Source organism: Symphodus melops (assembly GCF_947650265.1).
Source record: "Symphodus melops genome assembly, chromosome: 16".
Lineage (NCBI taxonomy): Eukaryota > Metazoa > Chordata > Actinopteri > Labriformes > Labridae > Symphodus > Symphodus melops.
This window is the reverse complement of record NC_136706.1, coordinates 13,195,934-13,223,238: the sequence shown is the minus strand read 5'-3', so window position 1 is coordinate 13,223,238 and position 27,305 is coordinate 13,195,934. Positions and strand designations below refer to the sequence as shown.

At 39.0% G+C, this 27,305-nt stretch overlaps 1 protein-coding gene across 1 annotated transcript in view; it reads left to right on the top strand.

The window, feature by feature from the left end:
• The window catches only part of LOC306836897 (matrix metalloproteinase-17-like), a 77,814-nt gene that overhangs the window by 7,400 nt on the left and 43,109 nt on the right, over window positions 1–27,305 (top strand). Inside the window, exons 2-3 of the mRNA XM_079364265.1 lie at window positions 24,319–24,451; window positions 24,619–24,754. Coding sequence (XP_079220391.1) covers window positions 24,319–24,451; window positions 24,619–24,754 — 269 coding nt within the window. The remainder of the gene's footprint in view (window positions 1–24,318; window positions 24,452–24,618; window positions 24,755–27,305) is intronic.

Genomic DNA, 27,305 nt, shown 5'->3' with positions numbered 1-27,305 from the left:
CCAGGTTATTTACTCTGGCTGCTGCACAGATCAACACATTTTGTTGATTTGTGTTTTTTTTATTCTATATCTGTAAAGGTCACAAGCTAGCAAAAAAAAAAATATCCATGTGTGATATTGATTATATGACTGAGTTTTAGACAGAAAAACAATGATGTCACAGGAAATGACCTTTCTTCTGAGATTGCCTGAAGATGAAGAAATATAAAAGACATGAATGACAAGTTGCATTAGAAGATTTTAAACCAGCGCACCTCTATCTTCCAGAAACGTCCTCTTTCAAATGCAGTCCGAGTTCTGACAGGGGCAAGAACAACCGTTTTTAAGGCAATTATAATGATGACACATTTGTCCATTTAAAAAAAGAAAAAGTTTGCAACCTGAAAGACATTGATTCTGAAGCAATGATAGTGAACACAAACATTTGTGTTTTCTTAATTGTGGTTTAAATAGAAAGCCTGAGGCATGTAACTGTAACACACACACACACACACACACACACACACACACACACACACACACAATCACAATAAACAAACAAATTGAAGATTGACTCTGATACTAAAAATCCATGGTGTGTGTTTGTGTGTACATTTGCTAAGGCTATTTATTTGTGTGTAACTTTACATCCTTCCTGCCTTATCCTTTCTATCAGGGGACACTGGGTGAGCTTTATTCAGTCCCTTGTGTTTGTGGCCGCTGGCTCTGTGCCATGTCACATTACCGCCCACAGAGAGAAGAACTTCAATTTTTTTTTTTTTTTTTCCCTGAGTGGAGCCACTGAAACGTATGCCTCTTAAATTAAATTAAAGGGGATGTTCTAATTGGCATCATCTGTTTGTTTTTCTTTGAATTCTGGCTGACATGTTTTAAATCCTTGTTTTCCCCCCCCCCTTTTCTTTACGTCCTTAAATCGTGCCTCACTCATTCCTCCTTAGTCTTGTGCCATGTTGCATTTGTTAAGTTACTCAGCACTGCGTAGCCTCTTACCATAATAAGTTAGGGCTGCCAAATTTTGAACTGACACTAAACTGAAACTCTTATTGGCCTCTTAAATGGAGCTGAGTTGCTGCTGGCATGGATGAAGCAAATCCTCTCCTGAGCCACAGATTAATAGTCTCAGCAGAGAGGTTCCTGCAGAACCTGTAAAACACATTTTGTCCAAACAGTCAAGCTGAAGCAGGTGTGGTTCATGATTTTCTATGTTGTTCCAGAGTGTTGTGAGTAGTAGAATATTTGCGTATTTCTGATTTATTGTACATTCGTGTACGTGCATCTGATTTGCTAGCACACGTGTTGATGTTAAACACATAAGAAGAAGCAGATTTTGGTATAGTAATGAGGGTGTTCACACTTGAGTCATTACACCGTGTTAACAGCCGCATGATAAATGAGGGCTGACCTTACACCAGCACCTGAAAACGTGTTCCATCAGCCTGCTTCAACCTCATTTCTCCCAGTAACCTGGTTTCTGTTCTGCAAGGAGCCACCGACTCCTTTCCTCTTCCCCTAAGCTTCTGTCTCTCACAATCTCTTTCTATTGCATGCCCTCTCTTCCTTTCAGGTCTCCATTCTGTTTGTTTTCCAGTCCCAGTGTAACTTTTTCCCCACTGAGCATTCTCTTTTTCTTCTCTGTTATGTTTTTCTGTCTTTTGTATTTTTGTCCCTTTTTCTGTCGCTTTCTGTCTCTGTGCTTTCTCCTACATCCCTGCCTCTTCACCTTCCTCCCTGCTGCCTCCAGGAACAGACACAAGTTGAGTCTCAGCTCTCTGTAAGACCAGCTGTTCCTAACCGGGGATTAGATGATTCACTTACAGTCACATTTTAATCCGCGCTGTCACGCTCTCACTCACACAAAACATGCAAATTAGGACAGATTTCCCTCCCAAATGTCTAGAAATTGACATTCACACCTCCAACTGAATGGAAACTGGGTGTCAGAATAAGCACATCTATTTGAATCTACTGCAACAATTCAGATTTGGGTCCATTATGCACATTGTATCTGTAGGCGAGCAAACACTTCCTGAAGAGAAATGATGGATTGCTTCATCTGGGTGGCATTTGAGCCATCTGCTTGATAATAGCAGCCTGGAATCTAACAGATGACGTTGGTGTATGTTCTTCATCTTTGCACTGCGTTCAATTGAACATAAATAGCTCAAACACCCCGAAAGTAAAGTCCTTTAAATACTTGGATGTAATGTGACCTTTCCATAAATGTCTTGTCGTGTTTTATTTTAGCAAATGTCTTCATAACATGACAAAAATACTTTAAATGTATGAAGGCCAAATAATATATACTTTTCATATTTAAATATTTTGTAGATATTTTACAGAACATCTGCTAAAAAACACTTGACTGGCTAAGAGATGCATAAATCATTCCACCATCACACGTGCGTTGTATGCATATGGTGATATTGCAGGATGTGATGTCAAGCATATTAGCTTCTACTACTTGTATGTTGTCTGACTTCTTGTCTTATTATGGGCATAAGGTCAAGGCCACCCATAATGGGAGAAAACGGAAAAGCTTTCCTGGGTCTGAGCCCATTGGGGGGCCCATTATGGATAGCTAAAACATGGTCCATCACAAAAAATTTGCAATCAAAATAATCAAACATTGTGACTCATTTACCTGTGTCACAATGTAAGTCAATTTAAAACATTTGAATTTGTCCCCAGGTACAAATTAAGTGTTTTGAACTGAATTAAAATCTGCTCTTTTTAAGTATGAAGCCTTTTATGTTACGTTAAAGTTACATTCTTACTTTTATGTAACGTTAAAGTTACATAAATGGCAGGCCCATTTGACTTCAATCTTATTAATTTTGGGCTGGGTTTAACCATGACTTGACCCGCACAAAAGTCAGGAATCCAGAAAGCATTTGACTTTCAACCTTTCTTTCCGTAATCTCCAAAAACTGACCAGAGCCAGGCAGAGGAGGTAAATGTTATCCAGGAAGCTAGCATGGACTCTAATCCAATGCTAGGGATGTATAGATTTAGTATGAAGCTTGTTTTATTTAGCTGCAGCTACCTACTCCTCTCTCTGCTGTCATGACTATGAGCATCGCAGAGCATCATTTACCTGATACTGATTTTTGACTAACTGCATTCCCATAATGGCACTTCTTCCCATCGCTGGTTACCTTTGTGGCCACATATGCGTTTCATTTATATGATGGTGTGCCTGAAACGGTTTCATTTCGTCTGATACACGTGAAGCGCACGTACAGGAGATTGTTGTTTGAGTCACGGGAGTACAAGATAATGAGCTTGGTTTTCAAAAAAGTGACTGTCAAATTGCTCATCACGCTGGTATTTAGAAGTCGGTAATGACTTTTAATCAACACAACTTGGAACACATTTTTTAATTTGCAAGAAATAGGTCCCTCCTGTCGTTTTCTTTTTACTTTTGGTCTCAAGACTAATCCATGATGTGTGAACCCCTTTTCAAAGTGGTGCTGAAGCCTGTCGGAAAAGCATAGATTGTGATAGTTGGAAATGTATTTATAGGTATAGAGAAGTAAACAATCAGCTTGTATCTTTTCCTTGATGTTTCACATCACACAGCAGAGTGAATAAAAAAGAAATAAATCCATGATTCAGCTTTTAGCAATACTGGAAGCCGTAACAGTGAGAAACAACTGAATTCTTCCCCTGGTGTTTTAGTGTTCTTTGATGTTTCCTTGTTAAGGGAAGCAACAGTTTATGTGTACATTATGTATTTTTTTCTAACCCCTAGTTGTTTAAGAGTTTTTGTATCATCTCAGTTCAACAGGGAAAGTGGAAATGTAAATCAAAGAACACAAAAATAGCGTTAGATGTTTCAGCTGGGTTAGATCATTCGAGGTATAAAGTGGTTCTTGGATGTATTCAGGAACGAGAGGCTCATTGTTTTTGATGGTGACCAGTATAAACCAGATTTCACTCTCTCATGCATCACAGATTTTCCTGCTGCAACAAACGCATAATCAGTTCTTCACTTCTTCCTTTAAACAGCTTCATTCAGAAACATTCAAGCTGACCATTTGTTTTAAATGTATGCAGGATAATGAAGTCGTGGTTTTCAATAATAACTCAACATCCTGGCATATCATTTCTATAAATAACTAAAGAAATGGGCCGTATACAAAATCAATAGCAGAAGAATGAATGTAAGCCTGCATGCTGCCCAAACTATTTAGTAGATAAATTAGGTTCTGACTGTGTGAGAGCTTTTACTGTAACAGAATGAAAAGCAACAAGAAGATTTCAGACTTAATTTGTCCTATTAAAACGTTCACTTGGTCACAGGGATTAATGTTCTCTAAAGGCAGCTGAAAACATAACAACTGCCTTGTAGAGCAATACCAAGGAAATAGCATTATAGGCTGGATTGTTTGAGGGCACTCTCCTTCTATGTGGTTTACTAACTAGCACTCTCACATCTAACCACATACTGGTTTATTTGTAGTAGTCTTTTACAACATGGGATCAAAAACAACTTGAGGTTCACTGTATGACACTTGCAGTTCTTTTTTCTTGCTGTCATCAGCAGAGTGTCTATGGATTTTAAAAATAGTATACTTTGCAAAACTTTGCAAATTAAGATACTTTTTTTTCCTCACCAATATCGATATCGGTATCAGCCCCAAAAATCCCATATCGTTCATTTTCAGTAGAGTACTTTATCTGGTATTTCTCGATTGTGGTATTACTACTCTGAAGCCTGTAAAAGATAGAAGTTCTTCCAATGTCTCAGATTCAGTTCATCGATTTTTTTTAAATTTTTTATGTACAATCAAATCTAAGATTGTGTGCTACAATAACTTTCCTCCTGCTTATATTACACGTGCAATATGATCACTCATACTGAGGGCTAATGAGTTCAGAGACTGAAACTATTTCTGTCACTTCTGTCTTTCCTCTGAAAGTTAAATTCATAGACTGTGCAGGAAGTAACTCTCAAGTGAATTCTGTCAAACTAATGAAATTAACTTCTCTCCATTCATTAAGACAACTAATCCAAATGAATACTGCTATCTTAATTTAAATAAATGACATCTCTTAACCAGTTTTTCAGTCTAATAGAGTAATTCTAGGTCAGTTTTAGTTTTTATGCATTTCATTTATTTGCCAGAAAAGTAAGTCAAAGAAAAAATGGATTCTTTCAGAGTGGCTGACATATTGTCGTGGCTTTTTAATAATTGAGCTCGACTTTTGAGGATTTCAAACACGGGCTGAGAGTTGTCTTTGAGCTGTATATCCTGAACACACATCTGCATGGTGACACATTTAAACAAGGAGAGAGAGAGAGAGGTCATGTTGAGTTTAAAAGCAAAAAGAAAGGTGAAGGGAATACATCAGTAGGTGGATGATTTCTTGGCATAGATTAATTTCTTCACGCTTCTACCGCCTGGCAATCCAACCGCAATTTTATGTTCGATTAAACGTGTCATTCAGGCTGCATGTCAACCTCAATTTCCCCCTCCTCTTATGTTCTTCCTCTTTGATCTTATCTGTTTGCACAAATGAGGCTAAATCCTTCATTTCTATGGTAAATTATGTTTACGCTGAGGATCTGCTATTGGAATACTTGCAGGAGCTTCTCAGTCAAACAGATTTTCATGCCTGAGATCCTACCTCATCCCAGTGTAATACTTAGTGTAAACCGCCCTCTTTGAGTTAATGCTGATATCAAATGGAAATCTGCTTCAACCGCTTTGAGTCATGAAAGCATCTTTGTGTAAACTGCAAACACCCATGAGTGTTCAGATTAAATTAATTTAAGTGAAAAGCAGTGTAAGAATCAGAGGACTGCTTGAAATGAAACATTAACATCCTTGTGATGTATGTTAATTGGCTTATATGATTTTGAACTGAGGATTTATTAGGAGGGCTGAAAACAGGTTGGCTCAGTTGATGTCAGCTCTCTTTTTTGAGGCATTTTGGGCTATTTTGTTTAATATACAGGTCAGATCATTTCTGCATTTACTACTCTGGAGATAACCCAGTACTGTCTTTGTACTTGTACCTCCTCCTTCTTTTTTAAAAGCCTAATTTATTACTTTAGAAAAAAAGGTACTATCACTTCGACTAAAAGTCCTCATTCTTTAAAGATTTCTTCCTATAAAAGACAGGTGCAATTATTTACTGCAGCCTAATATAAACCAAGTATTCAAGCTTAGTCTGTCACACACTCGCTTATTGTTCTTGGCATATCAAGACTGTTTTTGAAAACCTTGTCATACAAGGTTCCTGGCAGCTTGACTGACAGTCCATTTTCGAGAGCAAAGGTGTGGGAGGCCAATTTGTCTTTTCCACTCAGTAATTAATTGCTCTCTTGTTACTTGAGTAATCAGAAAATCAGTAGGTTACACTGGGTTTCCTAAACGCCATGTGGGCCCGGTACTGTGGCTCAGTATTGGAGTCGGTTGTCGCTCTATTTTCAAAGTTGTTGGGTCAAATCCTCGCTTATGCAGTCCTCATTTGGAAACGTCCTTGGACACTGAGCCTTAAATGGCTTCTGATGGCAAGAGCCTTCAGTATGTGCATTCTGATTTTCAGTTGCAGCTGGCACAGTACTTAAATGTGGATTATTATATTGATCGTGTAATATGTAATTTAAAAAAGGGATATATCCTTATTTACATGCCAACACATACGGGAGAGTTTGACTTATAGCTCAGGACATGATAAGCCCAAAGTAACTTCACACATCAGGACTCAGTCTTTACTCCTGTCCACAGCAAACTGAAACCAAATAGTCCAAATTCCCAGAAGCTGAAGCAACTTAAAATGGATACAGTTTTGACCTTCATAAGCTTATAATTCAATACTTAACTGCCCCCTTGTGTGTGAGTACAGAGATTTAAATGCCTCGTTTATTTGACTCATAGCCGTCCAGGTTTATAATGCAAGGGAACGCATGCACAGAGCCTTACAAAAAGCCCTGAATCAATCTTTTTGACAAGACATTTTGGACATGCTGTTTTCATCAGGAAAAACACAGGTGTTGATTCAAATAAACACTCATGGTGGCTGAATTCCATCCAGCTGCTTCAGTTTTAAGGTACCTGTTGTGTATGTTGTAGCATGGACTGTTGTCAGTTTTGAGAGTGAATTCCTCCTTCTTCCTCTCTCACCAGGTCTAAGAGTGAAACTCTAAGTTGACACTGTGATGGTCAATTCAGAACCTTTTGAATCAAGCAACACATTATTTTGCGACAGTTATCTTTAAACAAGCTCTGGTTTGTGAAACAGGTTTGCAGGTTGTGCATCTCAGTTGTGACTTTAATTCTATCATAATCCGCTGTTCAGACACTCATGTGCAATATGGGATCAAATTCAAGGTTGTGATGATGGCTGAGGAAGATTAAAGGCAGGGTAGGTCATTTTTTGAAAATTGGCATGATTTTCAAAGTAGCATCCTCTCCGTTCTCTGTTTTCACCCCCCTCCCCTCTGTGCTCCCTCAAAAGCCATGCGCCTCGCTTACATGCACTTGCGCCATTGGTCCAGAAGCGGATTTCAGCTCATGCTTTGAGTGTGGGCTCGTGTATGCATACTGTCAGGACATAAAGACAATTTCAACCAAAATGTTAACAAGTGTATCTGAAGAAAGTTACCTACCCTGCCTGCATTTTTTTTTTTTTTATATATATTTTTTTATCTTAGTCTACTTGTGTCGTGTGCATGGAAGGTGACATGTTTTGCTTCAAAAAGCTCTCTCTTTCTCCCATGATCAAAAACAACTTGTCATGCTTTGTTGTCAGCAAAGACAACGCAAGAAGAGAAAGATTCATCTTAAATCTGGCATTAATCAGTGGACTGCCTTGAATTTGTCTTAAAACATTTCATCCTGCGCTCACTTTTCAAACTTTTGAATCTATTCTAGTTCGACTCCATGACCTTTTGTATGACCTCATCCTGGAGGAAGTTAGGACCGATGTAAACACCATAGTCTGGATACTTTGTGACCTTTTGAGAATCAATGAGGGCAGAAGGTTAAATGTCTCCAGGGGACTCATTTCCTGTCAGAGACGCTAAAGATGAAGGGACTCTTCAGCTGTTCATCAAGGCTGAACAGGGAGGTATTGTGTGGCAGAGGAGGCCACATGCACCGGTCAACAACTGATTCTGCTTTCGAGAAATGTTGCTATGGCGATAATGAAATTACGTGTGTTTGAGACTGATACTACTGAATCTTATGGCCTGTTGAAGGCCACAAGGCAGGCAAAGGTTGCTGTACGCTAGTTGTTAAAATAACGACTCCTCCATTTCAAAGCGCTCAATGTAGTTGTTTCTATTTGCAGGTCAGAGATAGACAACAGTGAACTTTGACCTTAGGTCTGCCAGAGCCAAACACAGCTCTCACTGAAACAGGAAACTCATTCATCAATGCAACAGTTGCAGGTTTCAGTTACAAAGAGAGTAGATGTTTGCAGAGGCTGGTGTAAGAGGGAAAATGCCTCAAGTGTTATTGCAAGGTCTTCAACATTGTTCATATCTGCTCAGTGTATTTCTATTTCAGTGCTTTCTATACTTTGAGAGAAATTAGATTTTAAAAAAATATATATAATATATAGAAATATAGAGCGTTCACTCCTGGGAGCAGATGTGTATTTGTCTACTGCATATGAGTATTCTTTAAGGCCGCTCATCAACTAATTTAAAACTGGGTCTTAAATACAAAAAAATGACAATCCTTGATTAAAGTAGGACTGGGAAAAAAAAAACAAAGAAAAGGAGATATTAGCGGGGTTTATGTGGCATTAAAATAATGTTGTACGTTGTCTTCTGTGGAGTCAGCTCTTCAGTTTACTCCCCTCACTGTCTTTCATTCTTCACCGTGCTCTGCCTCGCTCCTTTCTCTGAGCTAAACCAAAAAGACCTGCCGGCATATCACAGGCTTCTGTCTGAACTAATCAAATCACATTTTAAGTAACGAAGGATAATGCCAATATATATTCATCTTCTAAGCTTAAATCTTCAAGGGCTTAAAAAATGTATGCCCAAAGTCACAATTTAAAGTACTTAAAAAAATTGCCAGCAAACATCAGCACATTGAAAACTGTGAGCTGCCTGTTGCAACACAGCCTGTATACTGTATTTTAAACACAAGTTCCACCTCTGACAAGACAAATAATAAGATTTCGATGCCACCCCTGGCCACCCCTCTCGAAACGCCCCTGCTGCATATCAAAATATACAGCTCTATATTTTATTTTGCAGGAACAAAATATCACACCTTTGTTCTTTTTTTTTTTTTTTTTTTTTTCCATTTTGAGGAACATTGTATTTAATTCAATTAATTCAGTCGTGTTTCATGTGCATGTTGACATTTGGCTATTATTAAAAGAGCCTCTGTCTTGGTTGGCATTTGGCCCATGTGGATTGGAGTTGTCTTTCATTTTCTTATTTCTTCTAACAGACAAAGTGAGATATGATTTTTGTTCCATATTTCCCAGCACTACAAGAAAGATGATAACATGACAGTGTGTCATGACGACACTGCTGGCTGCTCTGTTGCTCTCTGCTCAGCAACAGTGAAGACTGCTAAACCAGATCGTATAAAAGGTTAACAACCTGTTTTGCATCTGTCCAGTTTAATTGGCTCTTTAGGTGGCATAACACACTTCGTGGTGCACTGGGATAGTATCGCTGCAAATTAACTGTTGGGTGGAATACTTAAATTTTGCATCTTGAAGAAAGGTGGACACAAAGGGAAAACGAAAGACTCATGTACGGTGGTATAGAAGTTCAAATTAAAATGGGACAACAGACAGAAAATGATGTGCAGGGAGTGAGTCCGTCTTGTTCTTTTTTTTTTTCATTGTCATTGTAATATGAGCTGCCGCGTTAAACATTCAGCAAAAGTCCCAATTTTACAGGAGAAAAAAAAAGTCAAGACCAACAATGCTTTCGCAGTGACTCGTATTGCCAGATTTTTTTTCCTGTTTTCAGAGATTCAAGGCGGCCACAACCGCATCATTTCCTATACCGCCACCAGCCCTCATCAAAGTCTGACAGGTGTTTTTATTAAGAACATAGAGTTACAAGTACAGAACCTGGTGTGACTTCTAACTGCAGTCACAACTGTACACCGATTGTGGCATAAATAATCAATCCTGTGCACCAGGAAGAGCACGGCCAAACAATACATTTCAGGTTTGGAAATGTTCTGCTTATAGGGTTCTACCACTTCAACATGTACAGTAACAAATTGGTAAAGAGACGTATGAGAAATAAAGAGTTTTTGAATTGAACTGGCCTAATATAGCTAAGGCTCAGTACTCCCTTTTCTGCCTCTTCTTTGGCCCACACATTGTTTACAACCTGCTTTGCTGGGGGACGTAAAATGTGAGTTAAAATGTCCTTGCATTAACAGAATACAAAAAAGCTACATTAGAGCATCACATAAACTCTGCCCTTTTGTTCCGCAGACGTACTCACCCACACGATGCTTCTACGTCCAAGCGCTCCTGTTTCAAACGCTACACTGATCACTGATTCATCTGCACTACAGCGCCGCTTCAAATCCGCTCTCACATTAATCAATGTCTCACACACACACACACAAAGCTTTGTTTTCTACCGCAAATCGGTTTTCTCTTTAGCGTGGACATTTTTGTTGTTGCAAAAAAAAGACAGTTTGCTCTGTTTCCCTTTATCCACAGCTACACAATGCCATTTGGTAAGATTACTTACTCAGGTATATTATATGTTTCTATGGCAGACACTGTTACCTCTCATCTCAAACAAGCTCTCTCTTTGAATATAAAGAACGACATTTCAATCTATAAACCCAGTATAATAATGGGCTGAAGAGAGACACAGATTCACAAAGTCTCAAAACGTAATGCTCTGCTCTCAGTTCAGGACAATTTGGAGTCTCTTTAATCTCTGCCTCTCTTGAGGAATTCCTAGCCTCATTATTCAGATCCACATATTGCACCCCTGGGTGGCAAGAGGTCAAACGTGATGATACACATGTCATGTAAGTGTGAAAAAGTGAGAGCCAGAAAGTGATTTAAACCTGTGTGATGTCCTCAGCAAACATTGTTTTATTGTTGATATGAATAAAAGATCTCAGTGTGTTTTTGTGTGATGCTTATGCATGAGTTTCTGAGTAAGATCTTGACTTGATACTTGCATAAACAGGCTGTCTTGCCGAAAAAAACCCACATTTGTTTCACTTTTTCTCAATTTTCTACATTAATTCCCTGCTTAATAACACGATTTGCAATTTTGTTTTCCTGACTTAGAATTAGGACTAGACATTGTGTTTAATACAGAATCTGTCTCCATGTTTGTTTGTTTTTTCATGATGTCATAAATCATTTAGGGATGTAAGGGAGCACAGCATCATGCATATTTCATTTTTGTTACACACAGTCAAATTAGTTCAGAATTTTGAGGCAAGCCTCCAAAAAATCAACACCAAAGTGTAACTTAAAAATGGAAGAACTTTTATGCTGTGTAACAGCAGACTCATAGCTGCATATTAACTGTCTGTTGTTCTCATAGGGGAATGTAATGGGTCATCTTGAAGACACGGTTAATGTCATCATTCTTTCTGCATAAAAGTCACGGCCAGGAAACGTGTGAAGGCAGAAAATTAGGTGACATCTATGGTTATTCATAATGTATGCACATGCAGTATGTAGATGTAGATAACTATTTTATGTATGGAGGGAAAAGATGGATTCAGCATCATGTCTTAAGACGATGTGTTTTCATTTTGTCCTTTGTAGTTACAGGTGACAGTTCAGCATTCAGTTCGAGCCTTGTGGGCTCTTTGAAAGCTTCAACCATATTTTAATTAAGTATGCTTCAATGATTACTTCGGTGTGAAGACTGCATGCCAAGTGTTAAAGTTAAACCCAGGTAATTGGAGTGTGAAACGAGTGATGCCATCACACTGTTTCTGCTGGAAATAAAAGCAGTGGGAGATAAAAAAGAATCTGTTTTTTTTGTTTTTTTTAAGGCCAGTCCAATGAAGAATATACCCTCAAAAAAAGTAATGCTGTGAAATGAAAATATAGCCATTTTCATATTTTAAAATGACTTCTTGCCAATTTTAAAAGAATTATGGTAGTGGTACGAAGCAAAATAAATAAATTGGGAGCAGTAGCTCTGTCCGTAGGGACTTGTGTTGGGAACTGGAGAGTGTGGTAGCTGGAGAGGTGCCCACCAAATCCCCCCCCACCAGCTCCGCAGTGCCTGCCGGGTGCGGCTCTGTCCCTCTAACTCTGACTCTCCATCAGTGCGTGTCCATAGGATCCTATTTGTGCATGAGTACATTTCAGCCTACGTGTGTGTGGCATGTTCAGGGGATCAATATAGTAAAATAAAAAAATAAAAAATATTTATATATCCCATCTTTAGAGTGTTGAACAAATTGGCCCTTGCGTATGGATTTCTAACATTTCTTCAAACAACAAAAGGCATGAAATACACAATATACATTTATGTAAGGAAAATCCTCATCGTTTTACCCAACTAAGTGAAAGGAATTCGACAAGAGCACACACATAGTTCAACCCATTTTTGAGACTGTTCCAAAAGTGCTGAATCTGCAGTAGTTAAACGCTGAAGAAAATTGACTGATGGTGCAACAGAGTAGTTTGCTCAAAGAGGTTATTTAATTGTATCACAGCATTGTGCATCAGAGCAGCCCTGACTCCGACAAAGTGTACAGCAGATGATGAATGTTAGCTTATTGACAGTGATGAAAGGTGTTGTTCCGATTGATCAGATGCTGCTCAGCTGCCGGTGTTCAACTCATACAACCGAGGGAGGAAAGAAAACACGGGGATGTCATTTTGTAGAGCACTGAAGGGACTCTGCACCGCTAATGAGATTTTCTGCAAAGATGACTGTGAGACTTGATGAAGGAGCAAGCCAAAGCAAGAGTCCAATCAAAGTTGGATTTAATCTTAACTCTTTCTCTCGACATAAAGTATAAGTCTGGTGTTTTTACTCGCAAAATGAAAGTGACGTCTCGAATCAACATCTACATTTGGCAGGGACAGGCACGATAAATCAAAGCTAACCTCTGTGTTAAGAAAGTGACAAACCGTCATTGCCCTTGAGGCATCCATCACACATCAAACAGTGAACTTACATGTCTTGTTTAGTCTCATGTCTGTGTTGCTGGAAAAAACTGAACATTCATATTCTAACTTATTTATAGTCTACTTTAATCGTCAATCAACAGCCTGACAAAGAGCCCCAGCTCTACATATTCTGTCCAGCTCAGATAAAAAGACAACCAATGCACTCACATTACTTTTCTGTTGTGTTTGTGTACAGTAAGCTAAGAAATGTTACATATCTGCTCGGACAGGAAAAACAACAATGAAGGTGGTTACATTGTAAAAACTCCTGCTCCTATAAATCTTTAAAATCAAAGTTTAGTCACGGACTCCAGTCCCCAAACTAAAGCTCCTCCTTCTGATATAGCACAGGTGTAGTTGTTTTTATTTTTTATCTTTTTATTTACTGTATATACGTTAATTATTTTTCTCATAGCTCCTGGCAAGAAAACAACTATTTTTATGTTCCATAATGTAAAACTTCCACTTTGAGAAAACACTTTTGTTTGGAACTGGTAAATAGATTTGATCTCGGAGCTTAAGGTGCACTGATAGATTACTTATCAGCCGCACAAACACTAACGAGACAGCCACACACACACACACACACACACAACAAGCTAACATGTCTGCTGTGTAGACGTGAGCTGCCCAAAATCTTTGACATACAGGAGGAGAAACACAGAACGATTCCCTGCACTTGCTCTGTCCTCCTTACCCATGTTGGAGCTGCGCTGCTCGTATGTGCAGAGACTGTATTATGTTTGAAAAACTTCAGTTTTTACCTTTTCTAATTGACTTTACAAACATAAAGACATTTCCTCTATTATTACTTGCCTCAAGAATTTGGGTAATAAAGAGTTTGATGCTCTCTGGTTTGAGTGAGAATGGTCTAGTAACCTGGAGCAGTTCTAAGATTTTTTGTAAGAAAAAGTTACTTGTTTTTTATCTAAAATTAACTTCCATTACAGAACAGTTCCCGAAATCATTTAAGAAAGTCAGTAGACTCAGGGACTTTTGTATTTTGGATTGTTGAATATGTACCGTATAATACGACTGTGTTGGAATATAGACAAAAAAGCAACTGACCTATAGGGCTTTTTTATTTTGACAAGATTTGTCTTTGTTTCCATTTGGAAAAGTCTGAACTTTGAAGGCAGAATGCTAATAGGACTTGGCCGGTCATTTGAGCAGCATGCAGGCTAAGTGGTAGAGACCCCCTGGGCCTAAGTTTGGACATGGGGTCAAGTCCACGCGTCAGCCAGAATTTGCCCTGCAGAAGTCATTGAATAGCAGCCTTAGAGCTGCTCGACTGCAGCTGAGCCTGTGCTCTGACTTCACTGCAGGGAGAGGATTAATACACAGTGAAAAGTAACAGTTTGGATCGTTCTCAAAGCGTCTCCATTAAGTGTCAGCATGTCACAAATGAACAAAGAAGCGCTCCCTTATTTAGGCATTGTTTAAATGTCTCAATCTATCCTTTGTTTGCTCATTTCTTTATTCAAATATGAAGACTTAGGAATAGGGACGAAGTTCACAAACAATGTTTTGTGGTTTCACAAATGAAGAGTCAGACAGAAAAAATGTACTTGGGCCTCATTCAATATCTTATTAAAAATGTTCGTACCTTTTTTGTTAAGTTGTTGTTAAGAAGATTTCGAAGAAGACTCTCCATCAGATTCGTCAACGTGTTCTTAAATGACCGAATTGTTCGCAGCTGTGTCTCTTGTGTTTGTAAGTTGGATGCGTGTTCCTAATTAGCATAGGGAACTGCCTACTAATGCCCATAAAAGGACACGAGGACAGGACCTGTCATTTTAGTAAATCTAATATTTGAATGACATATTTGCATTCAATTCAATCACATTGGTATATTGACAGATGTGTTCCTTCCAGCCTTGTAGGTGTGTAATAATTGTCATGGCAACATCATTTGGGATGATGCAACAGTTCTGCTTTCTTCCTCTAACTGTGGGAGAGGTGCCCCACCAGCTTCTTCCACAGTCGAACCTGTGTCATCTTTGAGTGCATTTCCTGAAAGAAATTAAAATGGTTTAATTAATGCAATTTGAGTTGTGTGATCCAAAGCTATCCAGTTACACACACACTTAGAAATTCCCTCCTCTCACAAATACATTCACACTCCCTCTTTCTTTTCTCTCACACAAATACACATACACATTTAACTTACCAATTGTCAGATCTATTCAGTGCCCAAAACACTGATGCCTGGTCCATTCATTAGGCTGCGCTCCCAACACCATATATGATGCATTGTCTATCGTGATGCAGTTATAGTTCTCTTCATGGAGATCTCAGCTAGTAAGTCCCTTTCTCAGGCCGGCTGCAAAGTTTTCCCATGTGGTCATCCGGGAAGTAGGCAGTTTGAAGGCAGCAAACTTTGAGGTGAAAGTCTTCATCAGTGAAATGCAGCGTGCTGTGTAGTAGCAAATAACTTGCTGTTTTACTGCAACTCTGTGCTTACTGTGTTACTTTTTTTTAAATCTCCAGTATGGCAACCTGGCTAAAATATGTGCAAATATGTATCAAGTCTTTTTATCAGAGCCGTAAATCCAGGCTTGGTCTCCGTGCTAAGAGGTTTCATACCTCTACCAATGAACTCTGTTATATCCGGAGTAATCCGGAGCCGTTTTGTAATTGCGTTCATACGGAGTCATGCTAACAAACATGTAGGTCAGTGTTTTGCTTTCATGAAAATCCTGTGTTATCAAATCCAGTATTATCACAAATGCAATCATTTATTCAGCCGTACTGGTAGCAAGAAAAACGACTCTCACCCTGGAAATGCCCAGACAGAGAGCTGATGAGGCCCTTGTGCTTCACTCTTTTTGTGCAGCTGATTAAACTCCATCTCTTTTTATCACTAATGTTCCTTTAATTAAGCCCTAACACGTAATGCTCTATTATTGTTAATTAATTTTTTGGAGATATAGATTTGCAAACTGCTTTTTGGAAGTCAAGCTATGCTGATTTTTTTTTTTTTTTTAAATCTAATATCTTTAACTTGATGAAGATTTGATGTCCAGGATTATTACATTTGGATTTCTTGGACTATGTGCGCAAATCACTGAGCCGAGCTCCCCCTTTCCTTCCAGAGAGAGTAGTTATAAGGCAGTGACTTTTAGGGTGATTGTGTTATTACAGTAGTTGTTGCATCATTAGGTCAGATTACACTCTGATGTGATGTGCAAAGTGAACAACACTATTCAATGTGGTTCTTCTTCATTCACCTGAACTTTGCCATTGGTGATCAATAAAGTGATGTTGATGATCTTATTTTAACTTTTAAAATGATGAATCATTTGTCAAACCTAAAGGCCCTTACACACAACGAAGAGGGCAAAGAACTAGTGGCGACGAAGGCTGACTGTGGCATCGCATCACGTCCTCTCACGTTGTTTTTACCCCACGCCGTCGCTCACCACTTGTAGGTAAGAGAGTAATGTCTGATAAACGGTTGCCTCTTGATTGTAGTCGTTTACTTTCTTTGGTCACTTCCGTTGTTCTTGTGGTGCACTGATTTGCTCAGCTGAACAGCCAATCAGAGTAACTCCTTTCAACAACTGCGCTTCAACCCGTCGAATGCTGAAAAAAGTCCGACAGGTAACAACTTAACTTGACGCAAGGCAAAAACCAGAGCAACGATCACTCACTGACAGTTAATAATCTCCTCGTTGTGTCAGGACCTTAAGGATTTTTCTTATTTCTTATATTTAGTTACATTCTTGAAGTAGGAGACTCGGAACTACCAAGGTGCGGAACAACTACGGACATAAAATATGTCTCCCTGAGTCTCGAGACAAAATAATATTCTAGGTTGTCTTCACATAACCTTAAATTTTATAAACTTGTTTCTGCTCTCCCACCTTTCTCTTACCCACTATCAGCTCTTTGGATAATTTGCTGTTTTTTCACTTGAAGCAGTGGTTGAACTTTGAACTTTTAACATTGAAGATGTACTTTAGTTCTGCTTCACAACTCTGATTAAGAAAAGCCTGAGTCCAAAACACAGCACAACAACGAAAAACTTCCATTGCCATTGTTGAGGCAAAGTCATCGCAGAAGGAAAGGCCTTCCATTTAGGATCCAGCACAGAACACAGAAGTTAGAAATCACTTCAATGCATTAATAGTGTGTTCGTCCAAGTGTGTATTTGTGCCTTTGTTTAACTGTGCATCCTAATGAGCCATTAGAGAAGAGTCTGTCATCTTATTGTTTACTTCAGATTAAGAAAGGGTGGATTTGTTGTACAGGCCAGATTCTGTTTTACTCCCATTCTGCACACATTCATTCTCCTTATCTTTATTTCCAGGGTGAGCACCCAGGAGAGCTGCGCCATTATTTCCTTCCTAGTTTATTAGGTCTGAGAAGCGTGTAAATTATTGAAGATTTCTTAATTCACCCTCCTTTGTTCTTGCATTTGGGATTTTATCTTTACATTGAAATCTGCATCGTCTGTGAGAGTAGAAGCGTTGTTTATTTATTTTTACTTTTTTGTTTTGTTCTTCTTATCTTCTGATGGTTTGTAGCGTCTGTATTTGAACTCAGATGACTTGTATGCAGCCTTTGCAAAGGTACAGCCAATCTTACTTAAACAGTGACATCTCTGTATATAATTTAGCAGTATTCAGCATGTTACTGAGCGCTTTGGCAGGTTTTAGAGCTTTTTTTTCCCCCAGCTTTAAGCAACGGTGTCAGGGTTTAAATTAGTTGCTGGCTCCACAAAAAAAGTTTGATGTAGTGTGTTTATGAGTGTGTGTGTGTGTGTGTGTGCGTCTGCTTGTGCACGTGTGTGTGCGTGTGTGTGTGTGTGCAGTTTTGTAGACAGCACAGATGTAATCCATCACTTGAACACTTTGCTTACAAAGGGGAACTTTAACCCCCTCCTGTCTGTATAGATGCATGTGCCCAGACAGTGCACCCAGATGTGCATGCAATTTAAACGTGTAACTTTCACCAACCATTTTTAACTCTTGTCTCATTTTACAATGTGTTGGCTATCAGTATTTTTACTTGTTGCATTACAAGATCACTGCAATTAAAAGCTAGCTGAGTAAAGTAATGCGTTGATAGAAACTGAAGCCCCTTTGCTCTCGATCCATGCCGGATAAATGGTCCAAATGGCAAGTAACCGACTGTCTTTAAATGTATTGGCTCTGCCATCTCTGCATGGCCTCTTTTGCATCTCCTCTTACAGTCCATAATCATCCCAATCAGCCCAATAACAGGAATGACAGTATAACAAAATAATGCAAATAATTAAACCATTAGATCTCTCTCCCATCTTACTTTCTGAATGAGCCCCCCAACCCCCCAAAAAAAACATAAAAACAAACTGTAAATGAATCCCTTAAATCTTAGGCGTTAACACATCTCTTCTTTAAAGCAACAACATGAGCTGTCAAATAAGTTCTGATCAAGTTAGAATTTTAGATCAAGCACTTAATTCTGACTTCCCCCAGAAATAAGTGTTACGATTCAGAATGGTTTGGACCCAAGCGCACGACTCAGAGACAAACAGGATTACAATCAACAATAAATTTATTACAAAACCAGCGAGTGACAAACAGTGAATAAAAGTGCGACAGTAAATATAACGTGACTCTAAATGTGCTTCCAATTTCCCGATTCCAACACGCGTGAAGATGAGCCAGATTAGGACGAACAAAACGACGAGAAGACGAAGCTGCCGGGAGGACTGGAGGAGACTGGAGCTGACGAAAGGGAAAAACACGAGAGGTCAAAATTCACAAAAGACAAAATGAACATCCAAAAATTCCACAAGAGAGATTGGGAGCTGACACAAGGACTACAAACCCATGAAGCATGAACAATAATCTGGCGCCGGCTGCCTGGAGAGAGCCGGCTTAAATACAGCGCTGATTGGATGTGAATCACCTGTGGAATGCACCTGAACCCAATGATTATTAGGGGGGAAGGGAAACACAGAAGGAGCAGACAGACGGGGAAAACAAAACAACACACGCACACGTGGGAAGCACAAAAACCCCAAAACATGACAATAAGAGCCTGAAGACATATATACAATGACTATCAGTATTGGCTATTATAACAAAAGAGATGTTAGTTGAAGAGCTAGTCTGTTATTATAGCAGCTTGTGTACAAGAAAATCTCAACAATCTCTATACAAACAAGAACTGATAGAATGGGAGCATTGTCTGCTGTCAATCCAACCAAAAGTTTGGCACAGAAAAATAATCACGGAAGATTTCTTTTCTTTAGAACTCCACCAATTTCCTTTTGTACAACACAATCCAAAATCTTAATAATGCCTGGGTTGGAAAAGAATTGTATGAGGAGTTTTTAACAGGTTGTGAAAGAGACAAAAATTACAAGTGATGCCTTCACATGACCCACAACAGCAAACAAGATCATTCATGGCAAGATAACCGTTTCTGGATCGTCATTTGTAATGTTTGTCGCCACCACTGAGTATTTGTCAGATGTAACGTGTACCAATTGTCGAAAAGAAAAATGATCATACTGTAGAAGCAATTTTCGAAAACTGTCCTGATTTTGAAAGTAGCATTCCCTCCATGCTATCTTTGCTATTATGTGACTTCTGCTCTTCAGTCAACACTGGTCAGTGTTACCAAAGTCTACTAAAGGACACTCCATTTACCGTTTGCAGTGACAAAGGGATTGGTACTGTTAATTGGCAAACTTTTGGAAACAGTGTGAGCACTTTTTGCAAACACTGTTATCACAATCTCTGCTGATTCATAGAGTCGATTTAACTTTTACTCTTTTTTTAAGATCCCTTAGCCAGCATGCTCACTCCAGGCATTACAGTTACATTGCAAAAACTCTTTGAGGAAATTGTTGTTGTTTCTCATCATGCCTGTTGTTGCTAAGGGTCAATTTAATTTCCCTGCAAACCTTTGCCAAGCCCTCTGCAGGAGTGGCAATCCCAAGGATGAGGAGGCGAATGCCAGCTTTGGGTGAGCTGAAGCGAGGAGTTAATGGGATTTTGCCAGCGTTGTCTTTACAGAAGGGTTGCCTTGCAATCGATCTGTGTCACTCACCTCTCATGAGTGCTGATCAAAAACCTATTTAAAATCTGCCAACTCTTATAGGCTGTCAGATCACGAGCAGAGAGGAGGCAGCTTTAGCTGATCTGAGTTGGACAAAGGGAAGAGGGAGGAAAGAAGGAACAAAAACAGACAAAGGAAATATCAGGGGAAAGGAAGCAAGACGAAATAGCAGAGCTCAAGATGCAGCTTGCATGCATCCATCGGATCAACTCAGTCAGCAGGGCAGCTTTGATTGGCAGCCTTCTCATTGCTTTTTAGTGGAAAGGGAGTTGCACTATGAACCTTTATTCATGCATCTTTGGTTGTTGCTGAATCAACTTTCTCTTGTAAATCACTGAAGTCATTAAATTCTTTGACTTTATGTCGGAGACATTCAGTACACTTAGTTCAAGAGAAATAGCAAAAGATAAAGACGCTGAGATAATTATTCAGAATTAACTCACAGCTGCTTGTTGTCAAACCCCTCAAATAACAAAAATGTAGGAAGTTTCCACAGACTGTACACATTAAGAGCAGCAATATTGAAGATTTGATTGTCTCTCTGTGTTGCAAAAACTACACCAAAGAATGCATGTACTGGGAATGCAGCGTTTGTGTATCTAAAGAGCTGGAAACCTCAACCTTTGACTCAGGCACCCAAACATCTTGGTATGAGTGGAAGGCAAGGGCTGAAGAGAGAGAGAAGAACAAGAAAGATGGTACAAAAGAGAAATTCACAGCTCACTTAACTGTCAAGGAGAAGGTGTATGGTACTCTACACACCTTGATGGAAGACTTTCTAACAGGTCTTAAGAAAAAGTTGGGGAAACATGTCTTTAATATAAGACACCAGTACGCCGTTCTTCGTGGTCTGAAGGAAAATGTGAGTGACGATGAGATTGTCCTCCACATCGACTTTGCAGAGAACTTTCTTTGCAAATACAGCAGTGAAATCCAAGCAGTTCATTTTGGGGACTCACACAAACAAGCCTCACTTCACACTGGTGTGGCCTATAGCAAGAAAGGTCTCATTTCAGTCTGCTCTATCAGCTCCTCTTTTCGCCATGACCCCTCTGCTATCTGTCAAAAGTCCTTACGTACCTCAAGAAACAGCTTCCCACTGCTTCAGTTTTGCATGTTGTCAGTGATGGGCCAACCACACAGTACCGTTCCAAGAAAAAATTCTACCTGTTAACCAACATGCCATTCAAAATGGGCTGGAAGAAAGTGACTTGGAACTTTCTGGAAGCTGGCCATGGAAAAGGCCCTGCTGATGGGATAGGAGCAGTGGTTAAAAGGAGAGGCGATGACCTGATAGCTGGAGGGAAGGACGTACCTAACGCTCGAGTGCTGTTTGAGGAGCTTCAGCAGCAAAAATCCGCTATAGAGCTATTCTATGTTGAGCCAGAGACAGACATTGAGGCAATGGACGTGCATGTGCCATCTCAGCTGCAGACAATTCGTGGCATAATGAAAATTCATCAAGTGATGGTTTTCAGTTCTCTCCCAACATAACATTTCTGATAGTAATTTCATACTATGAAAGACTTATTTTAATTTTTTTCAGATCATCTCTGAAAAGCCAAGCCAAATGTCATGGAGGATCCTGAGCTGTTTCTGCTTAGCACCTAATGCCTGTAAATGCTTCAGTCCAGAAACAGTGCTGTTTCAACCGTTGGAAAGCACTTGCCCCTCAACCAGCACATTGCATCCTGACACATCCCACAATTTAGGTCTGCACAAAATTCTGGACTTACACGAGGGGCTTATTGGTCAGTGGTGTGCGGTCAACTACGATCGAGATATGTACCCGGGCATCATACAAGATGTTGATGGTTAGAGCGGTGCTCTTGTTAAAACAATGAGCCGCATAGGTAACAATCGATTCTTTTGGCAATCAAAGAGATGACATCATCTGGTACCAACCCGTGGATGTAATAGGCCTTATCCCTGAGCCTTTACCAGTGACAAAACGTCACATGGAGATTGAAGTCTGGCAAAAATTGGTTGAAACCCTTGATTGAACATCTGTGCATTACACACACGCACGCAATCACACATGCAGGCACATAATTGTAAATAATCATCTATAGAATAGGACACAAAAAGTACAAGGTACAGCTAGATTTCTATAAATCAACAACTGGTCATCTGAGAGAACGATGTAGCATTTATTACTTCCAACAAATTAACATTGTCTATATTTTGAATTTTTAAAGCACAGTTTGTTAGTTTTGTCTTGTTACAGTTCAACAAAAATGTTTCAAATGTTTGTATTGTTTATGAATTCTATGAAATAATTCATACAAAATTGTAAATGAAATGTTTTTAAAAATCTTTTACAATGGATTAATGAAATTCAGATTTTACCCTTTTATTGCCTGAACCTATTAATTTATTCACACTTTGCATTTCAACGGAAATATTTAAAATAAATATTTTTACTGTTTTCAAATTAAGAGTTTTTTCATCAATGTAGATAAATTGTCATTTCCACAACACCCTGTCGTTTCCATCATGGAACACATTATTCTTAACTATTCAAAAAGTTGTAATTATACATGGAAAAACTTCTCTAATTTGTTTGATCATACTCTACTCAGTGTAATATTATAATTTATTTGTTTCTAAACAATATTTATATAATCCAACATTAGATTTGATATTGAGATAAATGTGCGTTAAGCCATTTGACCCTTGTGACATCTGATTAATTTAAATTGCAAATGTATCAAAATTGCAAAATGGTATAAAATTCCCAAACTGGTTATGAAGTTGTTTATTTATTTTGGGGTGTCATATGTTGTGTAGTTTTTATACAAAATGCCTTTGTTTAGATGTGGTGGAAATGACATTTGTTCCTTAAGGGTTAGACAATTTCTCAAAAATGACCAAATTCTGTTCTGATGGCAGCTCAACCACTCCTGTATCTTAAAACTCGGCATATTAGATCATCTTATGGGACTTTGATTAGTGTGATTTGGCAAAGTTTTTTTTCCAAAAGTTCACAGGGCAAAAAGTTAGTTTAGTTGGAGAAACACCCGTATACAGTATGGAAGCTATGAGGACTGGAAGAAGCGAATGCTCAGACGCTTCCAACCTACTCTTGTATTTCTGATATTCTTACCTTGTTTTCCTGTGGCAAACTACGAGCAGCGGCTCCTTGATACTTATTCATCACTGGGACTGAAGCTTTATGCTACATCCTTTTATTTATAATTTTAAATATTGAAACAAGTCTGCTTATTGTCTGCTCTCTAAATTAGGTAGCTGACAATACAGTAAATAATGTGCAATCTAAATATTTTCTTGTAGGATTAAAGCAGTGCGTGACTGCGTGGAAACTCAGATTATTTTCTTGTGATTTAGTTTGCACCTGTAGTGAATCAGGCTGCATTTTTCCAAATGAGTTAATCAATGAATTACAAGTTATCTCCCGGCTGAAAAAAGAAACAAAAACGCATTATTAATTGAAGACATAATGAATGTTTTCAGTTACTCACCTTTTTAGTTCAGCCTATTCCGTATGACCCCAACATTCCTCACTGTTATTGTTTTCTTTTTATGTACTTTTATGACAAAAATACTACCGCCTCCACAAGGTTTGCACCGGACGTCATTCACACAAATATTCTTAGTAAATCACCTGCAAAACGCACACAAGCCAAACGTGCAAACTTTTGCGGTGAGCACGCAATTTAGTACTCTTTAATTGAGATCTTAGTAAATCTGGCCCTATGTGAGAGTTTCCCTGAGATGTAAAAGATTGTGGAGAGGACACATTAATGCTGACCAGACTGGTTACTTAAAATACATTTTATTGACTTGACAGGTGAAAGTTCGAAGATTTGTGCAAAATTTAAGATTATTCGATTCTTTTATGGCTTTAACAACCTTTTCAGCAGCTTCAGATGGATGGAAGGATGGACGGATGTACTTTATTGATCCCAATCTGGGAAATTGTGAAAAAACAATATAACAGAATACAAAGTGCATATAGAATGCAATAAGAATAATATGTATACTAGGATTTAACTTAAACATTCCAACTAGTCAAAAATCTGAGAAATGAACTATGACATTTGTAAGTAATGTTTAACTGCTCTCCAGGATTCTCTGCATCCTTGAAATGCCTGACATGACCCTTAAACCCTGTGTCCTCTGTTTCCTTTTCAGGACTGGCTGAGCAAGTTTGGCTACCTCCCGCCCCCTGACCCAGCGACTGGTCAGCTTCAGACTAAGGAGGCCCTGACCAACGCAATCAAAGCCATGCAGAAGTTTGGAGGGCTGAAGGAGACCGGGCTCTTTGGTATGTGGTAATTGCTGGAATCATATTGGAGAGTTGGTACTTTTGCTAAATTCAGGCTAAATAAAGAGAAAAAAAAGTGCAACAATGTGAACTTTTAGCCTTTAGCCTCAGAATTGAAACAGTGTCTGACACAACTAATTTGTTTTGGGTTTTTTTTTTTTTTTCAGACCAAGCCACTCTAGGCCTTATGAAAACACCCAGATGTTCTCTGCCAGATGTGTCTGAAGGAGAGGGGACAATGGGCCGCAGGAAACGAAGCCTGACTCCTTTGAGCAAATGGAGTAAGAGACATCTATCCTGGAGGTAGGAAACAAAAACTATGAATTAATAATAACATGACATGTTGGTTTGAGTAGAATTCTACAATTTGCTGCCCTTCTGCAGCTTTTATCCATAATTAAACAAGAATAATCCTGGTTGAATCATTTCAGAGACTACCTCAGAGGGTAAGAATCAATTTCTGTTTTATTGATTTCTTCAGTCACAGGACATTAATATTCTAAAAGTTTAAAAAAAGTGAACATATTCAGTTTTTGGGGTTTTCTGGGTTTTTTATTTTTTGGGGGGGGGGGCTTCTCTATGGCTTTGTAAGAGGCAGGACAGTAGAAAGAAAATCTAGGGGGGGTGGGGGGGCGCAAGCTAGCCACTGGTACACCTTTACAGTCAGCATTGGTAGTAGTATCTGTGCTGTCATCCTCTAATAGATGTAATGACAGTACTCTTCCCCAGTCCGGAAAATCCTTTGCTCTCCAAATCAGTTTTAAGGAGGGGATCTTGTGAATGAGGCAAGCTTAATTAGAGAGACATTTGATAAACAACAAACACTTCTGTCTTCTCAGAGGATGTACAACAAGTGCTCATTAAATTTGAAGAACAACATTTTGCCTTAAGTGATAAAGAAGTTGCTTCTTCAAAAAAAAAAAAAACGAGAGTCATCAGTATTGCATCAAGGTACAGGAAGTGGAGAAAGTTTTGTTTTTCAAGTTCAGAGGCTTTGAATTGAAATAGAATCCATGTGAGCTTCATCTGGCAGAGACTCTTCTGGGCTAATTGTTAACACTATACTTGAGAGGGCAACATGTACCCACTTATTTTACTTTATCACAATTACTGTGAAATAATGTAATTAAGGGAGAGTGGACACTGCGAAGGACAAACGTAATGTGACCCTCGGTCTAAGACCTGACTTTCTTTGGTCTCATATTCGTGGATGGCTGGTTTTGCATTTGTTCCAGACTCAAAAGGAAGGAGATTTTTTTTTTATTCTCACTAATATTTCTGTGTTGCTGTAACTACCTCTCCAAATAATGACACATATGACATAAAGTTCAGAGGCTTTTTGCAGTTGTATTGCAACTGAAGGACTATTTCACTGAAATTGTCATGATCTCCAATTGATCATGAACTTTAAATATAATTCAGTGTATTTTGTGTGGCTGTGAACATTTTTTTTTTCTTTAGTTTTTTGTGTGCTGCAGTACTTTCTTTGGATCCTGTCTTTGAGAAGGAGTCCACTGAATTATATTTTGAACATCTAAGATGCTTATCTGAGAACAACAACTGCCATTTGTGGAGTGGCTGAAGTGCAAGGGTTACCTTCTACCCTGTTTTTAAGATGTAACGGACTCAGTGACAACAGTGTCAAATAAGTACATAAATAACTCCATCTGCTTCATGCTAGGATCAATCTATGTTCAGATCAATCCAAGGTCTTATCAGTTTTGTTTTTTATGCGCGACCACGCTGTTACATCAATGCCGCTTTCCTTTTTGGAAGCTCCGCCAGAATTAGTGTATGAAATAATCTATTGGAAACGAGAGGATTGTTTATAATACACTCAACATTGAGATCAATAGCAGAGCGGTGGATAATACTGCCGGAGTGCTTTGAGAGCGTTCTACAGATGTTTAGATGTTTCGTTCCTTTTTTTGCCACAACTCTGGCTCACAGCTAGAATCGATATTTACTGCTGTGGAACAGCAGGCCAACTATGATAGAAACTTTTCAAAGGCAGCGTTCAAGTGCAGAGTTAGTGAAAAGAAGTATTCCTTTAATGGTGAAGGAGCTAGCTTGTGTCCCTCCATTGTTACAGAACACTCCGAACCGATTTCCCTTTGCAATTTGACTCACAACGACACCACTTTACGAGTCCTCGCGGTGGGGCTTATTATAACGTTTTTGAGGGAAATTTCGAGTTCTTTGATGATTGATGATTTGATCAGTTTGCACTTTATATTGTGATATGATTGTTATCATGGACCAAGTACGGTATTGTATCATGAGTCCTACAATTCCCACCCCTAGTGAAACACAAGAATAAACAATCAGGGTTGAATCAACTATTGTGAGTCTGTTGACTGTGTGTGTGTGTGTGTGTGTGTGTGTGTGTGTGTGTGTGTGTGTGTGTGTGTGTGTGTGTGTGTGTGTGTGTGTGTGTGTGTGTGTGTGTGTGTGTGTGTGTGTGTGTGTGTGTGTGTGTGTGTGTGTGTGTGTGTGTGTGTGTGTGTGTGTGTGTGTGTGTGTGTGTGTGTGTGCGTGCGCAAGTGTAGGTGTATGCATGTGTGTGTGAAGAATATGAGCACATACATAATTTAAAAAGACAGTTCCAACCCACAGATTCTACCACACGCACACAGTGTATCCTCTATGCACATACACACAGGTATGCATTGCATCCCTCCTGGTGGGCCTTAACTTTCCTTTTTTTTCTTTCTTTGTACTGCTGCCAATCACACACAGCTCTCCTGTCAGCCCGCTTCTCTCTAAAATAAGACAGGTTTGTCTTCAGTCCAGCAAAGCCCCTTTGTATTCACAGCACTCGGATTTGTAGAACACTGCGCAGCCTTCAGATCCG